The sequence below is a fragment of the Acinonyx jubatus genome, chromosome C2 (assembly GCF_027475565.1).
Source record: "Acinonyx jubatus isolate Ajub_Pintada_27869175 chromosome C2, VMU_Ajub_asm_v1.0, whole genome shotgun sequence".
In the NCBI taxonomy this organism is placed as follows: domain Eukaryota; kingdom Metazoa; phylum Chordata; class Mammalia; order Carnivora; family Felidae; genus Acinonyx; species Acinonyx jubatus.
The window spans coordinates 31,572,077-31,595,834 of NC_069384.1; the positions used below are offsets into that span (position 1 = coordinate 31,572,077).

Below are 23,758 nucleotides of genomic sequence, written 5' to 3' on the forward strand. Positions count from 1 at the left end.
TTAAAGACAAAAGTTTTCATGGTGATAGCTGTCATCTAATTAAAAGATTAGAAGGGCTCTGTGTTTGAAGACCCAGAGATTTCAGGCACATACTCTCCGTAATTTTAACAACTTAATTCAATTTCCTGTCACAAACACTTACAGAGCTCCCATAGGCAAAACAATAACTTCTTTTAATTATGTTTGAAATAAAATATTTATATCATTATTTGAAGTCTATATTTAATGTGGACTACTCAGATAATATTTTCTTCTAATATCAACATTATATTTCATATGATATAAAAAAGCAACCACGACGAAAGCTTCCCCAAACCCTACCTTGAACAGTCAGAGTAGCTGAAGCTTCTGCTTTTCCAACCATATTTTCTGCAACACAAGTATATGACCCCATGTCACCAGCCATCACCTTCCGAATTTTCAAGGTATGATCATCTCTGATTTCATATCTAGTGACATAACACAAAAAAGCACAGTTAAGTGACCTTCTACTTGAAAATCCCATCATTTAGAAATATAACCCATCTAAGGCATCAAATAAACAACATGCAACGTTCCCTTCAGAAAATTTAAAACTAAAGGTGGAATGTGGCATTCCTCTAAGCAAGCATGAAGATAGAAAGAACCTGTTTTCATATTTATGTTGGGTAAACAATTAAACTACTTTCAAAAGAATATTTTGGGCAAAGTTGGCACTTATTCATTTGTTTCCTCAAGCTACTGTCCCCAAACTAAAATTAACAGACAGTGACTATTAGATAAATTCTTATTATAGGTCAGACTTTGTTTCATAGGTTTCATCTTTTAAAATTCTTACAATAATTATGTAAAGTATTATAAAGTATCATCTACATTTGGCAGATGAGAAACTGGAGGCACAGGAAAGTAAGGTAACCTGTCTTCGGTTCTCTGCTAGTTTAGTGGTAGAGTTGGTACCAGAACCCAGGCTCTTATTCTACAGTTCACTTGCCATGGCTCATCTTCTCTCCCCCTCAATATCGGGTTCTCTTGAAGTGTCACTTCAATACTCTTTTTACTCTACATGATACCATGAGTTATATCAGCAACTGTACTTTATATATGATCAGCTGCACAAACATTCCTAATCCCTATTTCATTGAAGCTCTAATTCATAATCCCAACTGACTAATAGCTCGACATCATATCCCACAGGTATCTCATATTTCATATGTTAAATACAAGTTTCTTTTCTTACCCCATTATATAAACCAACTCATCCTAATACAATCTACCTATATCTTCCTTCAACAGCTCTATATCTAACAAATCATCCAATTCATCAGTTTAGTCTAAGAAATTTCAGTCCATGGGGCACCTGGGTGGCTCAGTCGGTTGAGTGTCCGACCACGGCTCAGGTCACGATCTCACGGTTTGTGAGTTCGAGCCCCACATCGGGCTCTGTGCTGACAGCTCGGAGTCTGGAGCCTGTTCCAGATTCTGTCTCCCTTTCTCTCTGCCCCTCCCCCACTCACACTCTGTCTCTGTCTCTCTCAAAAATAAATAAACATTAAAAAAAATTTAAAAAATAAAAGAAATTTCAGTCCACTATGGATCCCTGTCTGTAGCTCATGTTCCAGTTCAGGCAATCTATATCCCTTATCTGGACAAAAACAACAAGGGTGACCCTGCTACTAGATTTTCCCTGTATTAATGTAACAACCATAGTACTAAAATATTATTTTCTTTAAAAAGTAATCCTGTTCAGGGCACCTGACTGGCTCAGTCAGTAGAGCATGTAATTCTTGATCTCGGTATTAAGTTGGAGGCCCACGTTGTGTGTAGAGATTACTCAAAAATAAAATCTTAAAAAAAAAAAAAGGAATCCTGTTCATTCTAATCCCTTTGATTCATCACTGTGTATGCAATATGATTCAAAATTCTTCAGTCGATGATACAAAGCCCCTGATAATTTGGCCCCAGTGTCTCCAACCTGATATCCCCTAACTTCTTGCTACATGCCCTATGAACTAGTTATGCTAAACTTTCTACCCCTCCAAATGTGTGATGTTCTTTCTCAGATTTAAGTCTGTGTTGTAATGTCTCTTTTCCTAGAACACTCTTCTCTTTGGTCTTGCTTTTTAAATTTAGACATATTTTTCAAGACATTGCTTACATGTCACCTTCCTTCGAGAATTCTCTCCTGATTTCCTACTCCCACCAGTCTACATTTTAGGTGGCAAAGGGTTTGCTATGTTATTCTGTATCTATCCTTACAAATCTCCTTTGGGAGCTCCTGAAAAGCAGAAACTATGTCTAAGCCACTGTAACCCCAAAACCTAGCAAAGACTCAACACATGTTTGCTGAATGAATGAACAGACAGCTTAAAAACAATACCCGAAAGCTTCATTTCACTGTCTCATTCCCTAAGGCTGCAAGCGTACCTCTGCTCTTAGCCAATTTAAAGACTTGACAGATATCAAGACACTCTGACTTCTACTATTCCCTGGTAGTGTTGTAGCTAAGAAAATAGACTCTTGCTCTTTAAATTGGTTCATACCTATATCTTTAATGTTGTACCTCCCTTCCCTTTCCTATCTACTCCCGTGCAAGAAATTACTATTAATTGTGCTCTGGTTGAACAGAAGAGAAGCCTGTTTAAAAAATATCACATTTTACAAGGGTTCCCTGGGCAGGGCAGGGTCAAGAATCCACAGTTCCTATGTGAAACCCTCGGAGGAAGCATGACACTCTCCTGCTTCTGGCCCCTGAACAAAAAGTCTAGAAGAGACTAGTCTAATGGTGTATATGCAAGTGCTGGTCTGATGAGAACCACAGAAATTCTGAATGGATGAATTGTTCCGCTAACTTCTGATCAGTACCTGGATTTGGGCAGTTCTCCATCATCTTTCCTCCATCGTACCGTAGGCACAGGGTCACCTCGGGCCTCACATTTAAATTCCGCACTGTCGTCCACAGTTACCGCCAAGTTACTAGGTCTCTTTACAAACGATGGTCTCTCTAAAATTAGAAAAAGCCATCTCAAAATCAAATAAAGAGAAACAAACTAAAAAACCATCTTAGGTGTTCAGGGAAGACGTGTATAATTTGAAATATTATTTACAAAATTATTCCACATAGTCCCCTTCTTCTAGAAGCCCCTCCCTAGGTTTAGGGTTTTCTCCCCCTTTTCCTCCCATGTCTTGGGGACTTTATCTCAGGCTGCTTTACTCATGCCTTCTCTCCTCTCCCACCCGCCCAAAATATTGGTCTACCTTCTAAAGAAGGTCATTTCTTTCTCCCTGTATAAAGATGCTGCAAAGTGGCAAGAGATCTACTGTACAGCGAGGCGATGAGATAAAATTTCACTTACCCAAAACCGTTAGCTCAGCCACTTCACTCTCCCGTTCCCCAACCATGTTGGTACCAACACAAACATATTTGCCAGCATCACTTTTGCGGGTGTAAGTGATCATGAGCTTTCCTCCTCGAATCTTAAAAAAAAAAGTTGTACATGAATACCATTAACATGACTTTAGCCATGTTTACAAGACAGATATCAAAAAGCTGATGTGCAGCATTTGCTATATTTATAGGTAGTAACTTTAGGCAGAATGTGTACCAAATGTACAGTAGAAAAGGGGCAAAACATGTCTACTTACCTACATCTTCTTACACAGTTATTACATTCCATATAACAAGAAATTTGTTTATCCCAAGTGGCCAAGTTCTTTCATATTATTTGGTTAAATGAAAACCGAAAAATTCTATGAGTAATTTGGTTAGCAAGTAGGAAAAAAAAAAAAGGAAATTCTTAACACCATATATGAGTGTAATTAATATGTAAATACATATTAGCTACAATTGATTTCAAGGAAGCATATTCTGGTACTAGAAGATGTGGAAATAAAAATGACCCTAATTACTTAATTTGTTAGAGTTGTTTTAAAGGAACATATCTTTAAAGATTCAAAACACCGCAGAAACTGACGTGTTCTAAAAAAAAATAATGTAGGTGTTTCTGCTGCCCAAGGAATTTCTTGGGGACTTAGGAGGCAGAGACTGAACAGATCCCAATAAATCATCTGGAAAGTCATTTGGACACACTCTTGAACATTTAATTATTTGAAGAAGAATTAATTACAAATGTAAGCAGACTTCCAGTACAATAAATAGGCTGAAGTTAACCATGAATTAAGAGCGGGATGCGGAAATTGAACTATCTTTACTTAATTTAATATGCTTTTGGTGGAGAGTTGGGTTCAATTACCCATGAATATGTCTAATTCTCTGAACCTTAGAAAGGTTTTGTCAGGGATAACTTCTAGAATGTTTCTTCATGCAGGTTTTAACCTCAACCTCACAGTTATTCTGTACAGTGTACTGAAGAAAGAAAGAAAGAAAGAAAGAAAGAAAGAAAGAAAGAAAGAAAGAAAGAAAGAAAGAAAAGGAAGGAAGGAGAAAAGAAAGAAAGAAAGAAAGAGAAGAAAGAAAGAAAAAAAGAAAGAGAAAGATTAAGAGATACAAAACAGAAGGCAGGAAAGGACTACTCGAACATGATTTTTTGTTTTAATCATAACTTGGAGTTTATTGAAACCACTAGTTTACAAAGGTGGGGTCATACTGTTTTGCAGTATTTTAATTGCTTAGTTTCAATCCAGATACCCAAACTAGACATTGCATCCAAGTCTTTATATATTAGGACAAATCAAATATTAACAGTGCAGTTTTAATTTCTGTGGCTTTAGAACTTAATATTTTTTCAGTCGTTTTTTTTTAAACAATAATCATGATTCTCTCGGTACCATTACAAAAACCACACAGGGACTTTTCTCTGCATTGTTCATGACTCTGTCCCTCATACCTAGGATAATGCCTCACTCAGGTGATTTTTGTTGAATACAAACTACTTTTATAGACAAAATCTAGCCTGTTATTCAATGAAGCATTTCTATAAAGGTTTACAGCAGTTACAAGATGTGTTAATATATACTGTTTTCATATATACTTACCTAAATTTCAGACAGAATAATACAAAGAAATAAATGTCACACAAAAACAAACAAATCTTTCAAGAGTTAACTACTATCCTAACTTTGTATGCATTCTTCTTTTGGCTCTCTCTCACACACAATAGATAGATATAGATTAGATACAGATACAGATGTACAGATATAGATAGATATAAAGATCTACATCTACACACACACTTTCATTAAAGTAAGATCACGTGGTATATGCTCTTCTGCATGCATTTCCAACTCAATAATATGTTGAGAATATTTTGCATTTTAAATGTTGAAGATCATGTATACAGATCCTCCCCATTAACTTCAATGACAAAATAGTATTCCATTGTGCACAGGATTCCTTTACACATAATATTCCATCATATAGATTTATCATATTTTACCAAACTATTCCCCTACTGATAGATGTTTAAGATAATTCATTTTCCCTCTTCTAAATCAGCATTCTTTTGCATATATCTTTTCTCACATGTGCAATTATCTCCTTAGAAGAACTCAAAGTGTGATTCTTAATTCAAATGTATTCCCAACCTGCAGGCTATTGGTTCACAGTGCTATTTTATGTTTTATAAAGTGGCTTTTGTGTGAATATATCATTTAAATTTGGTCTTTCTCATACCCCTGCTGTGAGGCTGTAAGGGCAAGTGTTATAATAACTTCATTTTTCACTTAAGGAACCAGCAGCTCAGAAAGTATAACCTCTTTTCCTGTATACCTGCACTATGCCCATCATCACAGTATGTTTTAATTTTGCATTTAAACGCCAGATTTCCTCCCTGACTGTGAACTCTGAGGCAGAGAAGCATATCTAATTTGTCTTTATAGCCCCAAGGACCTGTCACAATATCTAGCAAATAATAAAAAAAAAAATTGTGGAAGGAAAGTGACTTGCCCAATGTCACTTAGCAAGTCGGAACAGATATTCCCCAAGAGATATGTCTTTGGCTATGTGAGATGTACAAATGACAGGAAACACACAGCCCACAGCACGGTTATAATTGCTATTTAATAAACTTGAATTTAATAAACTTCATTTCTTGAGGTTCAGAAAATTCAGATCCATACTATTAAGAAGTACTGTAACCTTTTGTCATGTACTTATTTTGCAACACCTCACCTAAACATTTCTAAAACCTTGAGGAAACAAAATCATTCCTGCAAAAATGAATGTAACACATTCTATTCCTGATAGGAAAGTTAAATGATCTGATAAGTGGTCCTTAGATGTTCCTTTACTGGTTCTTTAATTTTGGACAAGATACTGAGCCTCTTATGTCTCAGAATCTAACCTTAAATGTTTCTGCACATTTAGGTAGTCAGTTCATTTCTGAAGGGATTGTACATTAATAAGTAAAAATTATAGCAAAATAAGAGGAAGTAAACTCTTAAAATGCTGTAAGTGTTCCTTTTGCTTTAAAAGCCAGTGAATTATATGTACAATAAAATATAAGGCTTTAAGGATAATTTTAAAATACACTCAAACGTGGAAAAAAATGAAAGTCAAAGAATGATAAAGTATAAATAATTTTCAACGGTACAGACATTTTTACAGTTTCAGTATAATATAGTACTAATTTACTTTTACAAATCTTAAATACTTGGGAATTTAGAGTTTTAAATCAACTTGCTAATCCACATGTGGGGCACCAATTAACATTATATATTGCAGCCCAACGTTGTTATATTTTGAAAGAATCCCTATACATGGAGAAGAAGGGAAATTTAGTTAACATGAGTTATGAGAGGAGATTCTCATAACTGCCAGGAGATTCTCAAGGAAAAAAATCCAACCTTGCAGTAAATGGGAGGAAACGATAACTTAGATGAACTACAAATTCAAAGAAAGCCATCAAGTCATGAAGAATGTGTTGTTCACATCCCATTCCTATAGCTCTAGCTGTACCCGTGACCTTGAACGACATGGGTTTGAGCTGTGTGGGTCCACTTCAATGCAGATTTTGGTATAATTATGGTATAGTACTAGAAATGTATTTTCTCTTCCTTATGATTTTCTTAATAACATTTTTTTTCTCTAGCTTATGTTATTGTAAGAATTCAGTATAAAGTACACATAGCATACAAAATATGTGCGTTTATGTTACTTGTAAGGCGTCGGTCAACAGTGCGCTATTAGCAATTAAGTTTTTGGGGAATCAAGAGTTACACACAGATTTTTGACTGTGCAGGGAGGACATAGGCACCCCTAACGTCTGTGGTGTTCAAGATTCAAGTGTTTATCACACTTGGCTCAATCTTCAAAAAGTTTTCTAAATTCATTGACCAGGAGACTGATGTTTTGGAAACACAAGGCTATGTTTCTTTACTAAATATAAAAAGAAAAACTGCTCCTGTTCTATAAAATTTTATTTTACAAATTGCTTTGCTAAACCATATATACTGTTCAAATACAAAATACCTCACCAGGCATTTTACAAAATATTTTCTCTGTCCTTTGTAAGTAAATACTTACTGGTAGTATGGACCACTATGACATGTATTTCTACAAGAAGTGTTTTCAAATGAATTAGGTGTCTTGAGAAGCTTTTTCATTAGAATCATAATATGACCAAAAGCATACATTTATCATATCTGTTTATTTATATATAATTTCTGTACCAAAAAACACTAAAGTAACTAATTGAGGCCTGAAAATAAAATATGAACCTCACAACGCATTTTTTGATGAGAAATATGTATTTTTTTCTTGAATAACAGCATAGATATCAATCCTCCATGGCTACATGAAGTCAACTAAATTGCATCTTCCCCCCCACCTCCCAGTGGTATTCTTTACCAACTCTATCTGGTTGGAACCAACTCAAAATGAAAATATATGCAAAACGTAAAAAAAAAAAAAAAGATTTCTAAAGCACAGATGATCTTTCAAATTGATCAAAAGTAGATATATCCACATAGGAAGGCAAAGTGAGCATGGGAACTGGAATCACCGTCTCTAGGTACATGTGAGGTCAGGCAAGGTATCACTCCTCTGTACCTGTTTTTCATTTCTAAATTGGGCATACTCTTTTTTTTTTAACGTTTATTTATTTTTGAGACAGAGAGAGACACAGCATGAACGGAGGAGGGGTAGAGAGAGAGAGAGACACAGAGTTGGAAGCAAGCTCCAGGCTCTGAGCCATCAGCCCAGAGCCCGACGCGGGGCTCGAACTCGCAGACCACGAAGTCGTGACCTGAGCCGAAGTCGGACGCTTAACCGACTGAGCCACCCAGGCGCCCCTAAATTGGGCATACTCTTAACATACATCTCCAAGGATATTGAGATGAATCATATAAAGTACTCAGAAAAATGCTTGCACATTATTTTGTGTTATACTTAGGGATTTAATGATTAAAACAGAGATTTGTCTAATCAAAATGAATCTTCCCTTGTAAGACTACATCCAGAAGCTTTTTATTAAAATTAATTAGTGACACATCTTCCATTGCTTTTGTCAGAAAAATGTTTGTTCGCATCAACATAGCAAAGCCCTAGAAGCAAGAAATTCTCTGGCCAATCATGCCTTTCTTATTTCCTCCAAACCAGTGATTCTTTATAAGGACAGTCACCTACCTTCTCCCAGGAAATATGTGGGCATGTCTGAAGATATTTGTGGTTGTCATGACTGAGACAGGGGAAAGGTGGTGCTATTACCCCCTAGAGGGTAAAGTCTCCTACAAGGCACAGAGGAGTCCTCCACAAATAAGGACGTATCACAGCCAAGATGTCAGTAGTGCTGATGCTGAGAAATTTTGTTCTAAAGGCTTGGCTCTGGCCTAAAGGTAAATGCTGGATTAAAATGACAGGAGGGAGGGGTAGTTAAAATTAGACAAAATAGTAAGTGTTTATTCTAGGGGCACCTAGGTGGCTCAGTCCGTTAAGTGTCCAACTTCAGATTAGGTCATGATCTTGCAGTTCATGAATTCAATCCCCACATTGGGCTCTGTGCTGACAGCTTGGAGCCTAGAGCCTGCTTCAGATTCTGTATGTGTGTCCCTCTCTCTTCCCCTCCTTCACTCATGCTCTCTCTCAAAGAAAATAAATAGAAAAGAAAGAAAACATTAAAAAAATGCGTTTTCTATTCGGGAAATCATTGCTGCGACTTCTGAGATTAGTATAAATACCCCCTCACACCTTCTACCTTATTAGTAAGATAATTTCATTACGAAATACTACATTCCTTTCTATACTCACCGACAATAATGGTTAAGGGTCCCAAAACAGACATTACAACCTAAATGGGAAACTAAACAAGCCTCAAGAAACCTTGAAGAAACTTACATCCTTAGAGATGTGAGAGATGCAAACTGACAAAAGGGAAGGAAGAAACAACAAAATGCAGCAAACAGAGAAATAAAAAATAATAATAATAATGATGAAAACGGTAGTCCTCAATTTCTACAAATTCAAATTGATTTTGGCATTATGTCAACGGCTGAATTGAAACAGAGCTAAGCAAAAGCCATCCTTTTATTCTCAATGGTCACAACTGTAGACGACATGGTGGCCTGTTTTATTCAATAAACAGAAGAACAGAAAAAAACATAGTACAATAACTGATCAAATATAACACACCAGCTCTCAAGCAGTACAGTACCTCTTTTAACAATCACCATTTTATGTTGAGTCGTACAATGATATTGATTGTAACGAGTGGCTTTATACCTTCTAAATCTTAGTGCCCCTTTGCAAACCAAAAATTGACATTTCCTCTCTACACAGAAAGGAAAAATATGTCTAACACACACAGAACACTATAAATATGAAAACAGCCATATTTAGAATGAGCTAAGAAATATTTCTTGGCAGGTCTCTTCCAGCAACTGGATCTGACAGGCAAATTGTAAACCTATCAAAAAGGAGTTTGTATAATGAACAGACACAAAGTTACACACTGCACTGCTGAAACACTTCTTCAATTAACATAATCCGGTGGTGCAGAGGCTGAACGTGTTAAGCCTTCAGACAATATGCTGGCATCCAGCCTATGTCAAAAATCTAAGGCAGAGGTCCTCCTTCCTCATTACCATATACCTTACCAGACCACAGTGGTAACCACATTAGAAACCCACATTTCCATAAGCTCTAGACAGTGCTTAAAAGGGGGCCTCAGCTATCTACATACCTGATAAAAGCAAAACAAAACAAAAGTCCCAGTGGACTTGCCTCCCTTTTGGGAAGGAGACAGAGGAGGAAGAAAAAGAAGAAAGTGGTAAGGAATTTTAAAGTTTTAAATATCTTCACACTTTATAGTTTTCTTCAGAATAGCCTCAGATGGTTTTTTTTTAAATGTTTCAGAGACATAAGGTAAAGGACACACCAATGTATTTGATATATATCAATGTATTTGATATCAATGTATGATTTGATTCTTATAAACTAGCATTTTCCCTAAAGAAATAATACATGGCCATTTTCCTTAGGGGTATAAAAAGCTTTCTCTCCAACTACTTAAAGATTTCTTCGAAGCTGTTGAAAATCTCTTTCTAGAATGTTTTCATCTTTACCAGACTGTTTACCAAATACTGACATAGTATAGACAAGTCAGGTATAAGGTGTAAGGTCTACTTTTTTAACCAAAAAAAGAATCATTTTATATTCCTGGTAAGCATGAAAAGATCAGAATCAGAACTTCAATAAGACTTCTTATTTCCAGAACACAAGAAGAAAATCTGATTATTTTTGTACACATTGAAGCATGTTTTCTTTAAAAAGGTAAATTAAGCCTTTTGACTGGTTATTCAATGAAGTATACAGCTTACCCTGCAATCAGTACTTAAAATCAGACATAAAGATGAACTTAAAATGAACTCCTTGGTATGTCTTCATTTTCCACCCTACAGCAAGTCAGATGATTTGCAGTATCTGTTACACAGGAATTTTTTTTTCAGGCATCACCCCACAACGTTAGCCATACACCTCTAGGTTAACATACTAAACCAACTGGGGCTAATTAACTAGTTTGGCTACATGAAATCTTTTCTGCTTTTAATTATATTAACTTAATGTGACTTGAAGTCAGCAGACCCAAAATGAAACCACTAATTATATTAAGGGCTTCAAAGATGATTTCAAATTGTGTAACCACCAAACTGTCATATAATTTATCTCATTTCCTTTAATGGATTTTGCATTTAAAATCTGTGTTCCTTACTAGAAATACTATTTTCAAAATACATCATAATAATGGATTACAAGAATAATGATTTAGAATGTTAAATGAGAAATATGTTTAAATAATACATATAAGACATACACAGGTGTCATTATACCAATGAGATATTGTGCAGTATGAATGTTTACAAATTTCAGAAAGATTTAAAGGCTTGGAAATATTCATTTACACTAGTAAAGGCTTGATAAGCAGGGTTAACATGAGTGAAATAATAACCTGGGTTTGGAAATAATTTTTTTTGAAAAATTTGATTCTTTGCCACTGTTGTGATACTATTTTTGCAAAGTAAATGAGAGGAGAGGTTTTGAATTATAGTCTAGTATATATCATCCTTAAACAATGTATTACTAACTCTCTTTGGGCAGAATATCTCTTCTTAGTAATGTTGTCAATTCTGCCTGGATCTTTGACCCACAGAATAGATATCAAGCTGTTGTGAACTAGAGGAGAAGTACTTTGCATGGGCTTAAGACTTCTTAATGACAATGAGATGCAGGTACCCCAGATGGCCAGTCATCGCCCCCAGACATTCTCCTTGGTGAAATAAACTGCAGGGCAGTTTTGGATGGTCCCTAAGGACTCCTTTCAACAGAGACATGTAGAGAAGAGAAGAGTCACAATAACAGCTTTTATTTATTTATTTTTTTCAAATTTAGCATTAATTCAACAACGACAACAAAAATAAACCAAAAAAGATATCTGACTTGAGCAGGGAGACAAAGGAATACCCACTACTTTCCAATCTGGCTGCAAAAGTGGTATCGATCCTGAATGTAAACGCTACAGATTAAAGCATCCATGTTTTCTAATACGCTACAGTAGCATCTTTCAAAAACAACCTTGCTTTATTGCATTCTAAATTAAGCAAAAAAAAAAGACTGGTGGTAGTGGGGTTATATACATGAATGATGGACAAAGGATTGGATAAACTACATGTCTCATAGCAATCTAAAAAATTACGAGTAAAAGATAATTCACATAATTCAGACTTTACACAATAACAAAGAAATTAGCAGTATTTCTTAGTTGGTGATATTTCTTACACCTCCAGGTAAGTAGTTCAGTAAGAACAGTTAGGGAAAAAAAAAGCCATGTTTAGAATGAAATAATTTCATGCTTTTATTAATTATGCTTTAACATCATACAGAGGTACTTTATATTTCTCAATATACACATTAATAATTGTGTTCTTGTTTCACTCTTTGGAACCTAAATTTTAACATAGTTGGTAATCAGATACAAATTTAAATTTCTGATCAATTTCCACTATCAACAATCACTGATATAAAACAATTTCTATTTCTCTAGTCACCATAAACACTTTTCTTAAGTATATGAATACATTTCAAGAAAATATTTGTCTATTCTATTTATTTCTACTACTCCTGTCATGCAAAAAATAAAGCTTTTTAAAATATCATGTATTCATGACAACATGGTTTCATAGTCAAGTCCCAAACATAAGTTTTATTTTAAATAAATATATAAACAACAAACCAGGGTCAGCCAAATCACACTTCATCCTGGGTAACAAAGTTTATATACTCCTCCTACGTTTCCTAAAGGCTACTATCTGTCAATCATTTTCTGCAAAATGTTCAACTCTCCCTATTCCTTTATCATTTTGGTTCACAGAGACCTGAGAGAGAGACAGAGAGACAGAGAGAGAGAGACAGAGACAGAGAGAGACAGAGAGAGAGGGAAAGAAAGAGAAGGAGGAGAAGGAAGGGAAAAAATGCACTGTTCTAAATATTTCCCACACAAGTCTCTTGATTAGATGTGACCTGCTTTCATGATGCACATGCAAAAGTTGTTAGGTAAAGCTACCATGTACTCATTATCAGTTCAGCATGGACTCGTGACACAGAGCGGCTGTACCCCAGAAACTGGGAAACTGAGTTTTAAACTGTGACAAACAGATTATAGAGTAGTATTTACAATGTTGTGGGTTTTTTTGCTGGAGATTATTTTAAAAATTAATTCGGTCAGATATTAATCACATGGTAAAAAGTTTTCACCTGGATATTACTAATCCATTGACTCATCCATTCTTATGCCAAGCCCATTTCCTGTTCCACAGCCTACTCAAATTATAAATAATGTCCATGGGATTTGCACCAAAAAAACCATCTTACATAACAAAAAGATGCCTGGGTAAGTACATATTCATTAGCAAAAAATATGAAAATGACAAACCGAAAGCAATCAAATGACACTTTCCTTTTTCTTGCTGACATTAAAAGGGACAGCATGCCAAGGGGAAAACCATAACTTGTGGGTCTTTCAACTGTTCTCTCAGGAGAAGAGAGAGGGAAAAAAATAGGCAATTAGGATCTCTCTACTGGTGTCCCCTATTTGCTTAGGCTACATGCATAGAAGAGAACATGATCCAATTTCATTTGTTTGCTGGTACACTTCACAACACCATTGAAAAACCCACATGATTTCGGCCAGGAGTTTAAACACACTGGGTCATCAGAGGGAGGCAACAAGAGACTCCTGCAGAAAAGCAATTATCCCAGTGGGAACACGTGGCTCTACCCAGCTTGGGGAGCTGCCAGCTGAGAACACAGGCCTGAGACAATCACTGCCTAGGACTATGGCAGCTGCATCTCTGTTATTTGCGGTTTTCCTACGGAACGTTTCATTTCTCCCTCACGGCAACTTACAAACCGGTAGTTGGCGGTGTGCTGCCGCAGAAGCACACCTGTGATAATCTGATGATAGACTAGCTCAGGAAGAGCCGTATCGTTAATTGCAGGCAAGTGGGAACCATCCTACAGAGCGACACAGTTAAGTCCCAGGGAGAGGACGATTTTCTCTGTGAAGGTATACATTGTGACCTTTCTATCTAGTTTATATCACCAGAGGACCTTTCTGTGAATCCTCATTTTAACAAGGGATAACAGAAAAGAAACACGGTCTCCTTAAAACGCACCTATCTCTCTCAACCGTGGCTCAAAGTCAACGCGAAGACCTGGGTTTGGCATTTTCTGTTCGAGGCCCATTTTCTTGAGCCAGTCACCGTTATGTAGCCTAAAGCAACCAACCGAGAAGGCCCCCTTGAATTTATTGTATTTCAAATCAGGGGCAGACAACTGCTTAGTGCTGGTGAGATGGAGAGCAGATAAACAGCGAAGGCTTTTAGCTGATTCCCCAGGTGTCTGCTTCCCCAGTTATTAAGATCAGAACCCAAAAGTCAGTCCTGTAGCAAGGAGATAATATAAAGAGTGGTTTTGGGAGAGAATAGACTTTTCTAGCTATCTGCTAAAAGTAAGAAAGTTGATTGATTTTTACCTCCATGAAAATTATAGGTGTTACACGGTAGTATTCTGTATGCATATGAAAAATTAATTTAGCTCACAGCTGTTAAAGTTAATGTATTAGTTCCTTCACAGTTCTCATGAAACAATGCCCTGCTGTTTTAAAGGTAAAAACACAATCTTATGGGCAATTTTCACTTTTCTACAAAACCAGGTTTGCTTTTTATCACCTTGTCCAACCATCTGGCTATAATTCTGAATTTACATACAGTCGCTGTTAGGAGAGCCTGAAATAAAAATCTATGGAGGAATTATGACCATACTCTGGAAATAAAGATGACAAATGCTCACAGTATTTGAGGGAAGAAAAAGCTCATTTTCAAACACTTGGCTCTTTCGAGTTACAAGTGCACCAGCTGAAAATACTTTTCAAACAGTAAATCCATTTGTGTCTCCATAAGTTCTTATGCTTAGTTCTTCTCTATAGTTTTGGTTCAGTGTGAGAATTGCCCTCACCACCAAATGCCTTGCTAAGATAATGCCTTTTCCAGAGACCGTATAATATGGTTACTCTTGAAATTTAAATTCACTTATATTCTGAAGAAGATACATAACAATGGCAGAAAAAAAATCAAATCAATGTTGGGTATGCAAGGGATTCTCTGATTCAGAAATTCAGAATGACTTTATGGAAATTAAGTAAGGAGAATTACTTTATGGAAACACTTGTAATTTGAAAAAAATAAAAAGTAATATAAGCATTTAATACTATTTATTAAGGTTCTCTACAAGTATGAACATCCCTAAAAGTAGATACAAATCGAAGTAAACACCCATTCCCATTCTGTGGTATTTTAATCCCAAGGAGTTAAAGGAGAGCAAGAGAAGACTTGCAAAAGACAAGCTTAATTGATTAATCAGAAGTCAGGGCTCATCAGACCAGAGTCAGAGATTCAATAGCCATATGGCCAGTGCTTCATTCTCTTTTATTGATCACAAGACTATGCCAGAACCTAGCTACATTATTTGGCAAATGTGTGCCTCCTTTCATAACACGTGATAAGATAGAAATAATAACCCTCTTCTCCCCCACACTACTCATGTTAAAACAAATGAAAATATATCTAAGTACTACTAAGAAAGCAAATAGGGTAATTTACACATGTGAGGAAGACGATAAAATCCTGAGGAAAAATGGTTTGAGGCTAGAGCTTTAAAGGAACTATCTTTGATGGTCTACATTAAGTTTCAGAACTACCCACACACATTTCTCACTATTTCCTGAGAACTAATGATTCACTCATGGACAACAAAAGAAATAAAAACAAATGTATCCTGACCCCTTATATTTCTATAGTTATCTGTGAAAAAGAAATTAAAGAGGAAATGGTATATCTGAAAAGTATTTCAAAAATCATTTGGACTCTTTAGGACAATCTTTCTCGGATATTAAAGGTTCAGTTCCCTGTCCAAGACAAAAGCTTACCGAACAGAAAATCTAGGGCAGAAAGTACTAACAGTATTAGCAATCTCAGTGTTTTGAAGTGCTCCTGACCCTAAGTCTACAAGTCTTGTTTGAACTTTGAGTTGAAATTCAGATTTTTGGAAGTCCTAGGTTGCATCCATAAAAACCTAAGTAGAAAATTCCAGGATTAAGTGTTGGGAAAGGTGCTTATAGAAAGGATGTCAATCAGTGGGAAGATCAAGGAACAAGATAAAGTCAATTAAACAAACAAACAAACTTTATCCCATGTTCCTTGCCTCTCTTCCACATGGAATATAAATTCTATAATGGCAAAGAGCTTATCATATGTTTAGCAGATAGCTCAACACCTACATAGAAGACAAAATACAAGATTTTTCAAGATCTAAGAAATCAGATACATAGAATTCCTTGATTTCATTCATCACTTCTTCAGAAAAAGGCTTGGTATTTTAGAATTTATCATTTTACACTGCCTTACAGAGAACAAATTCAAATTCTGATGTCTTAATATCAAGGTAATAAATAAATTTAAATTCTCTGATGATCCAACAGTTTGAAAGGACTTAACCACAAAAACCTAACACCTGAAAAAATTAAGTCCTAAGTGTAAAATGCCCTTAATGGTTTTCTCCAAAAACACTTGAAAACTGTATCAGGGAATCTATGGTACATTTCGTAAGTGTACCAATGTATTTAAACAGCAATCTGGATTATTATTGTTGTATTTAATGAAAATCAGAATATGTCAACATGTGCTACATACATGACACTGTCACATCCATCATCTTTCGTTTTTACAAGAGTCTTACAAGGGGAAGTATATTTTCCCATTTGGGGATGAGAGACCCAAGGCACTGAGAATATCAGAAACACGCTCCAGTTTTGCAAGTGCATTGGAGCTCATTCTCTGCAGACCCAAGATAAAGCTTATATAGAGTTCTTCCTTTTGAACAAAAGCAGGAACTCATATTTTCTTTGCATCCCACACCACAAACCACAAATTAGCAATATCCTACAAATGTATATATCCCAAGACTCAAGGGCGTGGCAAAGAAATAGGTGCTATTGGTGGACCTCCCTGAGAGTGCTAGCTTGATAGACCTCCTTCCCATCTCCATATTTAAGCCTGACTGATCTGGATATCCAACCTAATTGCCATTAATCCGTCTAGCTGCCAGTGGAAAAATGTGCATGTTTACACTTGACATATGCATGTGTTCTTTGCAAGTAGAGTGGAGTTAGGTAAATATTTTATATTAGTTTCTATACAGAGGAACGGTTCTTCTTTTTCCATATAAACATGCACTTCGTATCATGGAATGTTTATAATTTAAACAGAATGTTTATAAGCTTCCCTAATAAAGATGGGGAAACCTGACATGATCTTTTATAAGCATGATGCATGGGGCACTATAGTGATGTAATAATGTCTTGGTGAAAGAAGAGTGACACTGTGAATGTTAGAAGACAAAGAAACATGAAATAATGGATTCCTGAGCAAATTACACATTATCCACTCAAGGAGACGATTTTCCATTATTTTCAACCAGTTTTATACATATTGAGATCAACTGCTCTTGAAATTTTCCCATACAAGATGATGCTCTTAAAGGTGACTTAAATATGAGCCTCTGTCTACTGTGACCAGCCTTTAAAGCTTCGTGATCACCTACATTTATAAGATTTAAGAAGAGAAAACCCTATGCCATCTGTTAGTAATTTTGTTAATGCACACCAGATTATTTTACAAGTGTACTATTTATCATATTATCAAATTCTTTGAGTTTAAGGAGATAAAAATTGAAGTAGTCAGATGTTACCAATAGAATGTTGGTACTTTTAAAGCAACTATCCTTTAAAAAAAAGAAATGCAAAATCAGCATTAGTTTAGAAATCAGCCTCAGCATAAAATCTGGGATTATTTTTTGAGAGAATGTCTTTAAATAAAAGTGATAATATGGACAAGATTGAGAAATAAAGCCAATCTTAGCCAATTACAAATAATGAAAAAGAAATCCCAACCCCCTTTAAAGTGGTCAGATTAAAAATAATTTAAAACTTAAAGGCTTAACATAATGTCTTTGATTTCTGCATCTTGGACCATGTTTTAAGGAAAGAATGCCTTGTACAATCAAGTGCACTTCTGAATCTACTACTTTGCTTCTAAGATTACAATTCATCCTGCCTATGGTAAACAGAAAACAAGTGAAGGCTTGGTCATCGTAAGCAAGCACAAAATTTACGAGCAATTAGAAAAGTCAACTTTTTTTTAAAATACAGAATTTACCAGAAAGTATTCTGTTATGATTTAAATGTTTTCCAAATTACAGGTAAGATCTGTAAGCAATGCCTTAAGATATATTTTAAAACTGTATTTTTAGAGAAGCATTTCATCTGTGCTTAACAGAACATCAAAAATGAAATAAACTGGTTAGAGCACCATCCTTGAAACCACAGATTATACCTTTAATTTGGCTAATGACTTTAACTCATAATTAAACAAAGTGCTCCCAGACAGTAGTAAAATTTCACTAGTCTTTGGCTATATGGAGGAATATAATGGCCTGATCAAATATATCAAAGTCTCAGAAAATGAAGAAACACAGCTGCTTGAGTGAGCATGTATTATAAGGGGAACAAAAGGGTGAGGGAGGGGGAAGCAACGTTTGTAAGTCTGCTTTCTCTATTAGTATACCAAACTAATCGGAAATTCTTATTATAGGCTTTGTCATCTGACCATGTGTATTCATTTTGTAGGGTTATAATACTTCTGGTTAATATACTGTATTGATAATTACTTTGAATTATGGGGTACAACTTTTTTTAGCCGATTATCGACATTGTTGAGGCACTTCTTTTTGGAAGGTCTACTCCGACTGAAGTATCATGGATGCTAATCAGCGGCATACATCCACATTAGGTTTCAGCCCAGTGAATTTCAGGAGTTGGCAGAATTCCATATGGAAGGAGGCTTGGGCAGATCTGCTAGGTACTCCTCTATGTCTTCTAATGTTGCTTTGGCTAAAACTAACATTTGGGTGGGATTAGATTTTGGAAAAATATTCTAAACTCTTTTTAAGGAAGTCTGTTTGGAAAAAAAAAATCGGAAGGCCAGAACCATCTCAGGAGGTTTAAAAGAGTTCTGACAAACAGCATGCAACAAAAAACAGGATAAAACATCAACGTTGTACAATGACAAAATTGTTCAAGACTATTCTGATTTTTCACATATGTTAGGATTTGTACTCATAGGGACGTTCATTACATTACTTAGAGGAAACCTGAAAATTTTATAGTATATTATTTCCTGTTTCCTGAACCAAAGACTATTTGTTGACGTAGGAAACACATTGTCTGGCAATCTTTAGCCTCTGCTACATTATCTCTGCATCTTAACCTACTTGTACCTTCTCTGTAGTACTGGAATGAGTTTACACATACATATGAGGAATTTTTTTTAATGTTTATTTATTTTTGAAAGAGAGAGACAGAGTACAAGTGGGAGAAGGGCAGAGAGAGAGGGAGATACAGAATTGGAAACAGGCTCCAGGCTCTGAGCTGTCAGCACAAAGCCCGATGTGGGGCTTGAACTCACAAGCCCTGAAATCATGACCTGAGCTGAAGTTGGATCCTTAAGCAACTGAGCCACACAGGCACCCCGTATGAAGAATTTATTAGGAATTACAACTAGGTGTCTCAAGGGATCCAGACAAAAATGGGCAAGCGCACTATAAATTGTAGACCCCTTAAAGGTAGATGCCAAAGAGAAGGAGATTCATATATTTGCTATACACTTAAAACTGATCAAAACGGGGTATACCACAGTTTAACCAGCGTTTTTTATTGGTTTTTCTTGGTTCCATCCATTAAATATTTAATTCAAAAGCATTCTTTTCCATTGCTAATTTAAAAATTGTTAAGTCTCTTACCTCTCCAAGTTATAAATACCAATGCAGAATGAACATTAACTGAAAATCAAGACAGAAGTACTTAAAATAACACCTTACAACAAGGCTGTCATTGATAGTTCACAAAACTCTCATTACTCTGGTTTGATTCTCATAATAATCCTAATAAATAATCAGGGAAGATATTATTATCTTAATACTGTCAACAGTTAAAGGACTTTGACCAAGGTCTAGTTGTTAGTACAGCTTCAGAAAGGAGCTTCAGAACTAAAAGACCTTCCTAAGATGGCCATACATTAGGCTTCACTTACTATTTAAATTGTTGCCATTTTTCATTTTTTGAATGAGATCTGAGGCAACCTCTGAGAGTCAATCACCTAAGATGAACTTGGATACATTCCTCATAACATATTTGATAAAGCTAACTTAAGATGAACTTGGATATGTTCTTAATAATATACTTAATAAAGCTAAAACATGGGCAGAATTATAATCAAACTGACACAGGCCATGTTTGTACCCAGTGGATAAATAAGAAGAGGATGTTGTTAAACTCTATATATTGAGAATACTACTTTCTATACTTATCAAGATAGGAAATTTTGAATTTGGGACACAAAACAAGTGGCAAAATTATATGAAATGAATCTAGCAAAATACTTTCTTTACCTATGGATTTTTTTTGGTTAGGATTTGTCTTAGTCAAATTTAAGTGATGATTTAGAAGAATTGATCAGGTTTAGTCTATCCTGGGAAAAATGAGAACAGGAAAAAGTCTGGTTTGAAAGGTCTGGCTCTTACTTCTGACTCAAAACACAGATTCATTAAGTGACTCGGGGCAAATCAAATCCCCTGGCTCCCCCTTTCTTCTTAAAAGTAAAGGGGTTTGCCTATTTACAGTCTCTCAAGTCAGCTCCATCTGGAAGATTCTGTATCTGTAAGTCACACTTATAGAGGTATCTTTACTCACATAATTAACTTGTAGAGTATCTCTTCCTTCACTTACTGTGAAGCTACTGGAAACCATGCGTTAGAGGAAAAAAATGGTGTGGATGATACGTCCTTTCCGTTTCATAGAGGAATAAGAACACCAATATAAAAAATATAGGAAAATAAAATCAAGTATGTTCAAATTAGCAACTTTTCAGTTCTAGGTATGCTAGAAAACAGTACTCTGATGTACATTTCATTCACTTAACAATTTCTAGAGAAATATATATGGAGCTGCCAACCTGAAGACAGACCCAGGGATTACAGCTGGTACTCAAGTATGTTATGTATATTAGAGGAGTAATTCATAAACAAAGATTTCCAATAGATGAGAAAAAATACTTAATAAAACAGAAAGGCACAGATAACAGGGAGATAAATCTAGTGTGGATGTGCACAGTGGGATTTTACAGAAGACTCCTCTATAGAAGTTGCTTTAAATTGGAACCTGAACAATGAGTGAGTTAGACAAAGAGGGTATAGGGGTCAGAACATTTCCAAGCAGTAGGAATAGCATATGCAAAGACTCTCATAATCTGTTCCTTCAAACTCTTGGCATCCGAGTTTGTAAAAGCACCTCTAACACATAAATAATGAAAAACTAGAGCAACAACCAAATACTTACCAGAATTATGTTTATAATTATACTATCATCTAAACTAATTTGAATGCTAGAACTGAGAATATCTTAGTTTAGTACAATTCTTTCATAAGAGTACTTAGACCTCCCAAGTGGGTCTGAAATGCTTGGCTTTCTTTTTTCTAGTTTCAGTGTCCAAACAGGAGTATGTGTAAAAGTATTTAAATAGAATTACAAGTTTTGGAAAGATCAGGACAATCCATGTGAAGATAAACCAGCCGTTCTCAACCAGCGTACCTCATCTGAATCACAGCATTTCTCAATTCCCCTAAGAACTATACATAACTGGATGCATGGGAAAAAAGTCAATTTGTTACACATAGTGAATGCCTTAGGGCAATAGGGCTTAAATTCTTTTGCGGAATCCCCTGTTGATCATTGCATTTCACGATAAAGATGTACAGAGGACTCAGAATTGTTTTTTAATATCAGTATTAGTCTAAATACTTTACTCATAATATTCACCTAAACTGAATACTCTTGGCGATTCTGTAGAAAATGGAAATTTTCCCACAGTCGTGATTTGGATATACATAGAAATTTAGATGAGACATAAACGTCAGATCTCTTTTCTCATATGTATATATTTGTTTATTCAGAAAAGGTAAAATTGCTATGGCACAAACCGTTCCTGATTTTGCTTTTCTACAGTTTTTGATGACTAAATATATCCAGAGTTCAGGCAAGTATACCAACAACAGTAATAACCAGAACATCCATGACTAATACATGAATATAGAGTGTATATAGAGTGTAAATGGTGACCATTTATAATGATATTTAACATGTATTTTCTCACTGAATTCCTACAATAACACCACTGAACCAACATAAGTACTATTAGACAATTCATTTCACCAGTGGAAACAATGACATTTACAGAGATCAAATGTCCATAAGATCATGCATTTAATAAGTGTTGAAACCTGAAGTTATATGGTCTTATGATACCTAAGACTATGTTTTATTCCACTAATCCACTTTGTTTCAATTATTAAATGTGAAAATTAACACAGTAGCATAGTACATAAATTTCTTATTTTTATTATTCTTAAAATTTTTTTAAAGTTTATTTTTGAAAGAGAGAGAGAGAGAGAGAGAGAGAGAGGGAGGGAGGGAGGGGCAGAGAGAGACACACACACACACACACACACACACACACACACACACAGAATCCGAAGCAGGCTCCAGGCTCCAAGCTGTCAGCATAGAGCCCAAAGCGGGCTCGAACTCATGAACTGAGTGATCATGTCCTGAGCCGAAGTCCGACATTTAACCGACTGAGTCACCCAGGCACCCCATAAACTTATTTTTTAACCCATTTCTTCAGTCCCATGCTTCATATTATAGACTTATATTGATTTAACTTAGAATTAAATCACGAAAAAACTTTTTTTGTTTAAAGAATATAAAATACGAAATATGTATGACTTGCTACATAAGATGGACAGGAAAAAAAATTCTGGGTGACTACGCAGTTTCCTCTGACCTTCATAAAACAGAACTACATATTTATTTTGCAGGAACACAACTTCAACTTCTCAGGGAAAAGGGGCTCTATGACATCAGCTGCATTAAGTGTGCTGATTTCCTCCAGGGGAGGAGAGGGGGAAAAGGAAGCAACAGACATTGAACAATAAAAGAAATCGGAAGACCAGAGGAAAGCACTAATCGGAGGAAGGGAGGAGGAGCAGATGGCTTAGGAGGGAGACATGTGGGAATTGGGGGGAAAGGAAGTAATTGGCAAGGAGAGGCTGAATGCCAAATGCATGAAGGATCTGGAGGACACTGGGGATTTGGATGGGATGTGAGTCAGCTGCTTTTCACCAAAATATCACACCAACGAGGGAAATCAAAGAAACCTAGAAAGACACACAGGAAGCAGAAAAGGATGGGAAAAAAAACTGATGACATACTTTATGCTTACAACTGTACCTCTCTAGCATGGGAATGGGAAGTGTTAAACAATTTTTTCAATGTATAACTGACTTTTGCTCCTAACTTCATTCATGATTTTCAAATCCTTAACTGGCTTATGAAAGAAATGATATAGGTAAGATGCTTCCATTTATTTTTTAACTATTTTTTACTTACCTTGTATGCGTGTGATTTTATTATTCATATATAAATCAATTCCTTTAAACAGCCTAGGCTTAAGTTGACCAACCGTCCTGGTTTTCCCAGGACTAGGGGTTTTTAACTCAAATACCAGGATAGTGCCCAGGAAACCAGCATTGCTGGCCATCCCATCTAAGTCACCTTAAGAAAAAAATATTAATACACTTGCTCATGTTAAAATGTATTTACAC

At 35.7% G+C, this 23,758-nt stretch overlaps 1 protein-coding gene across 6 annotated transcripts in view; it reads right to left on the reverse strand.

Annotated features, from left to right (window-relative positions):
* ROBO1 (roundabout guidance receptor 1) overlaps positions 1-23,758 on the reverse strand; it is a 1,120,365-nt gene that overhangs the window by 110,105 nt on the left and 986,502 nt on the right. For all 6 annotated transcript variants that reach the window (XM_053220691.1, XM_027077557.2, XM_053220692.1 and 3 more), the window contains 3 exons: positions 3,333-3,453; positions 2,842-2,980; positions 322-449 (listed from right to left, as the gene is read on the reverse strand). In XM_053220691.1, the coding sequence (XP_053076666.1) occupies positions 322-449; positions 2,842-2,980; positions 3,333-3,453 (388 nt within the window). The remainder of the gene's footprint in view (positions 1-321; positions 450-2,841; positions 2,981-3,332; positions 3,454-23,758) is intronic.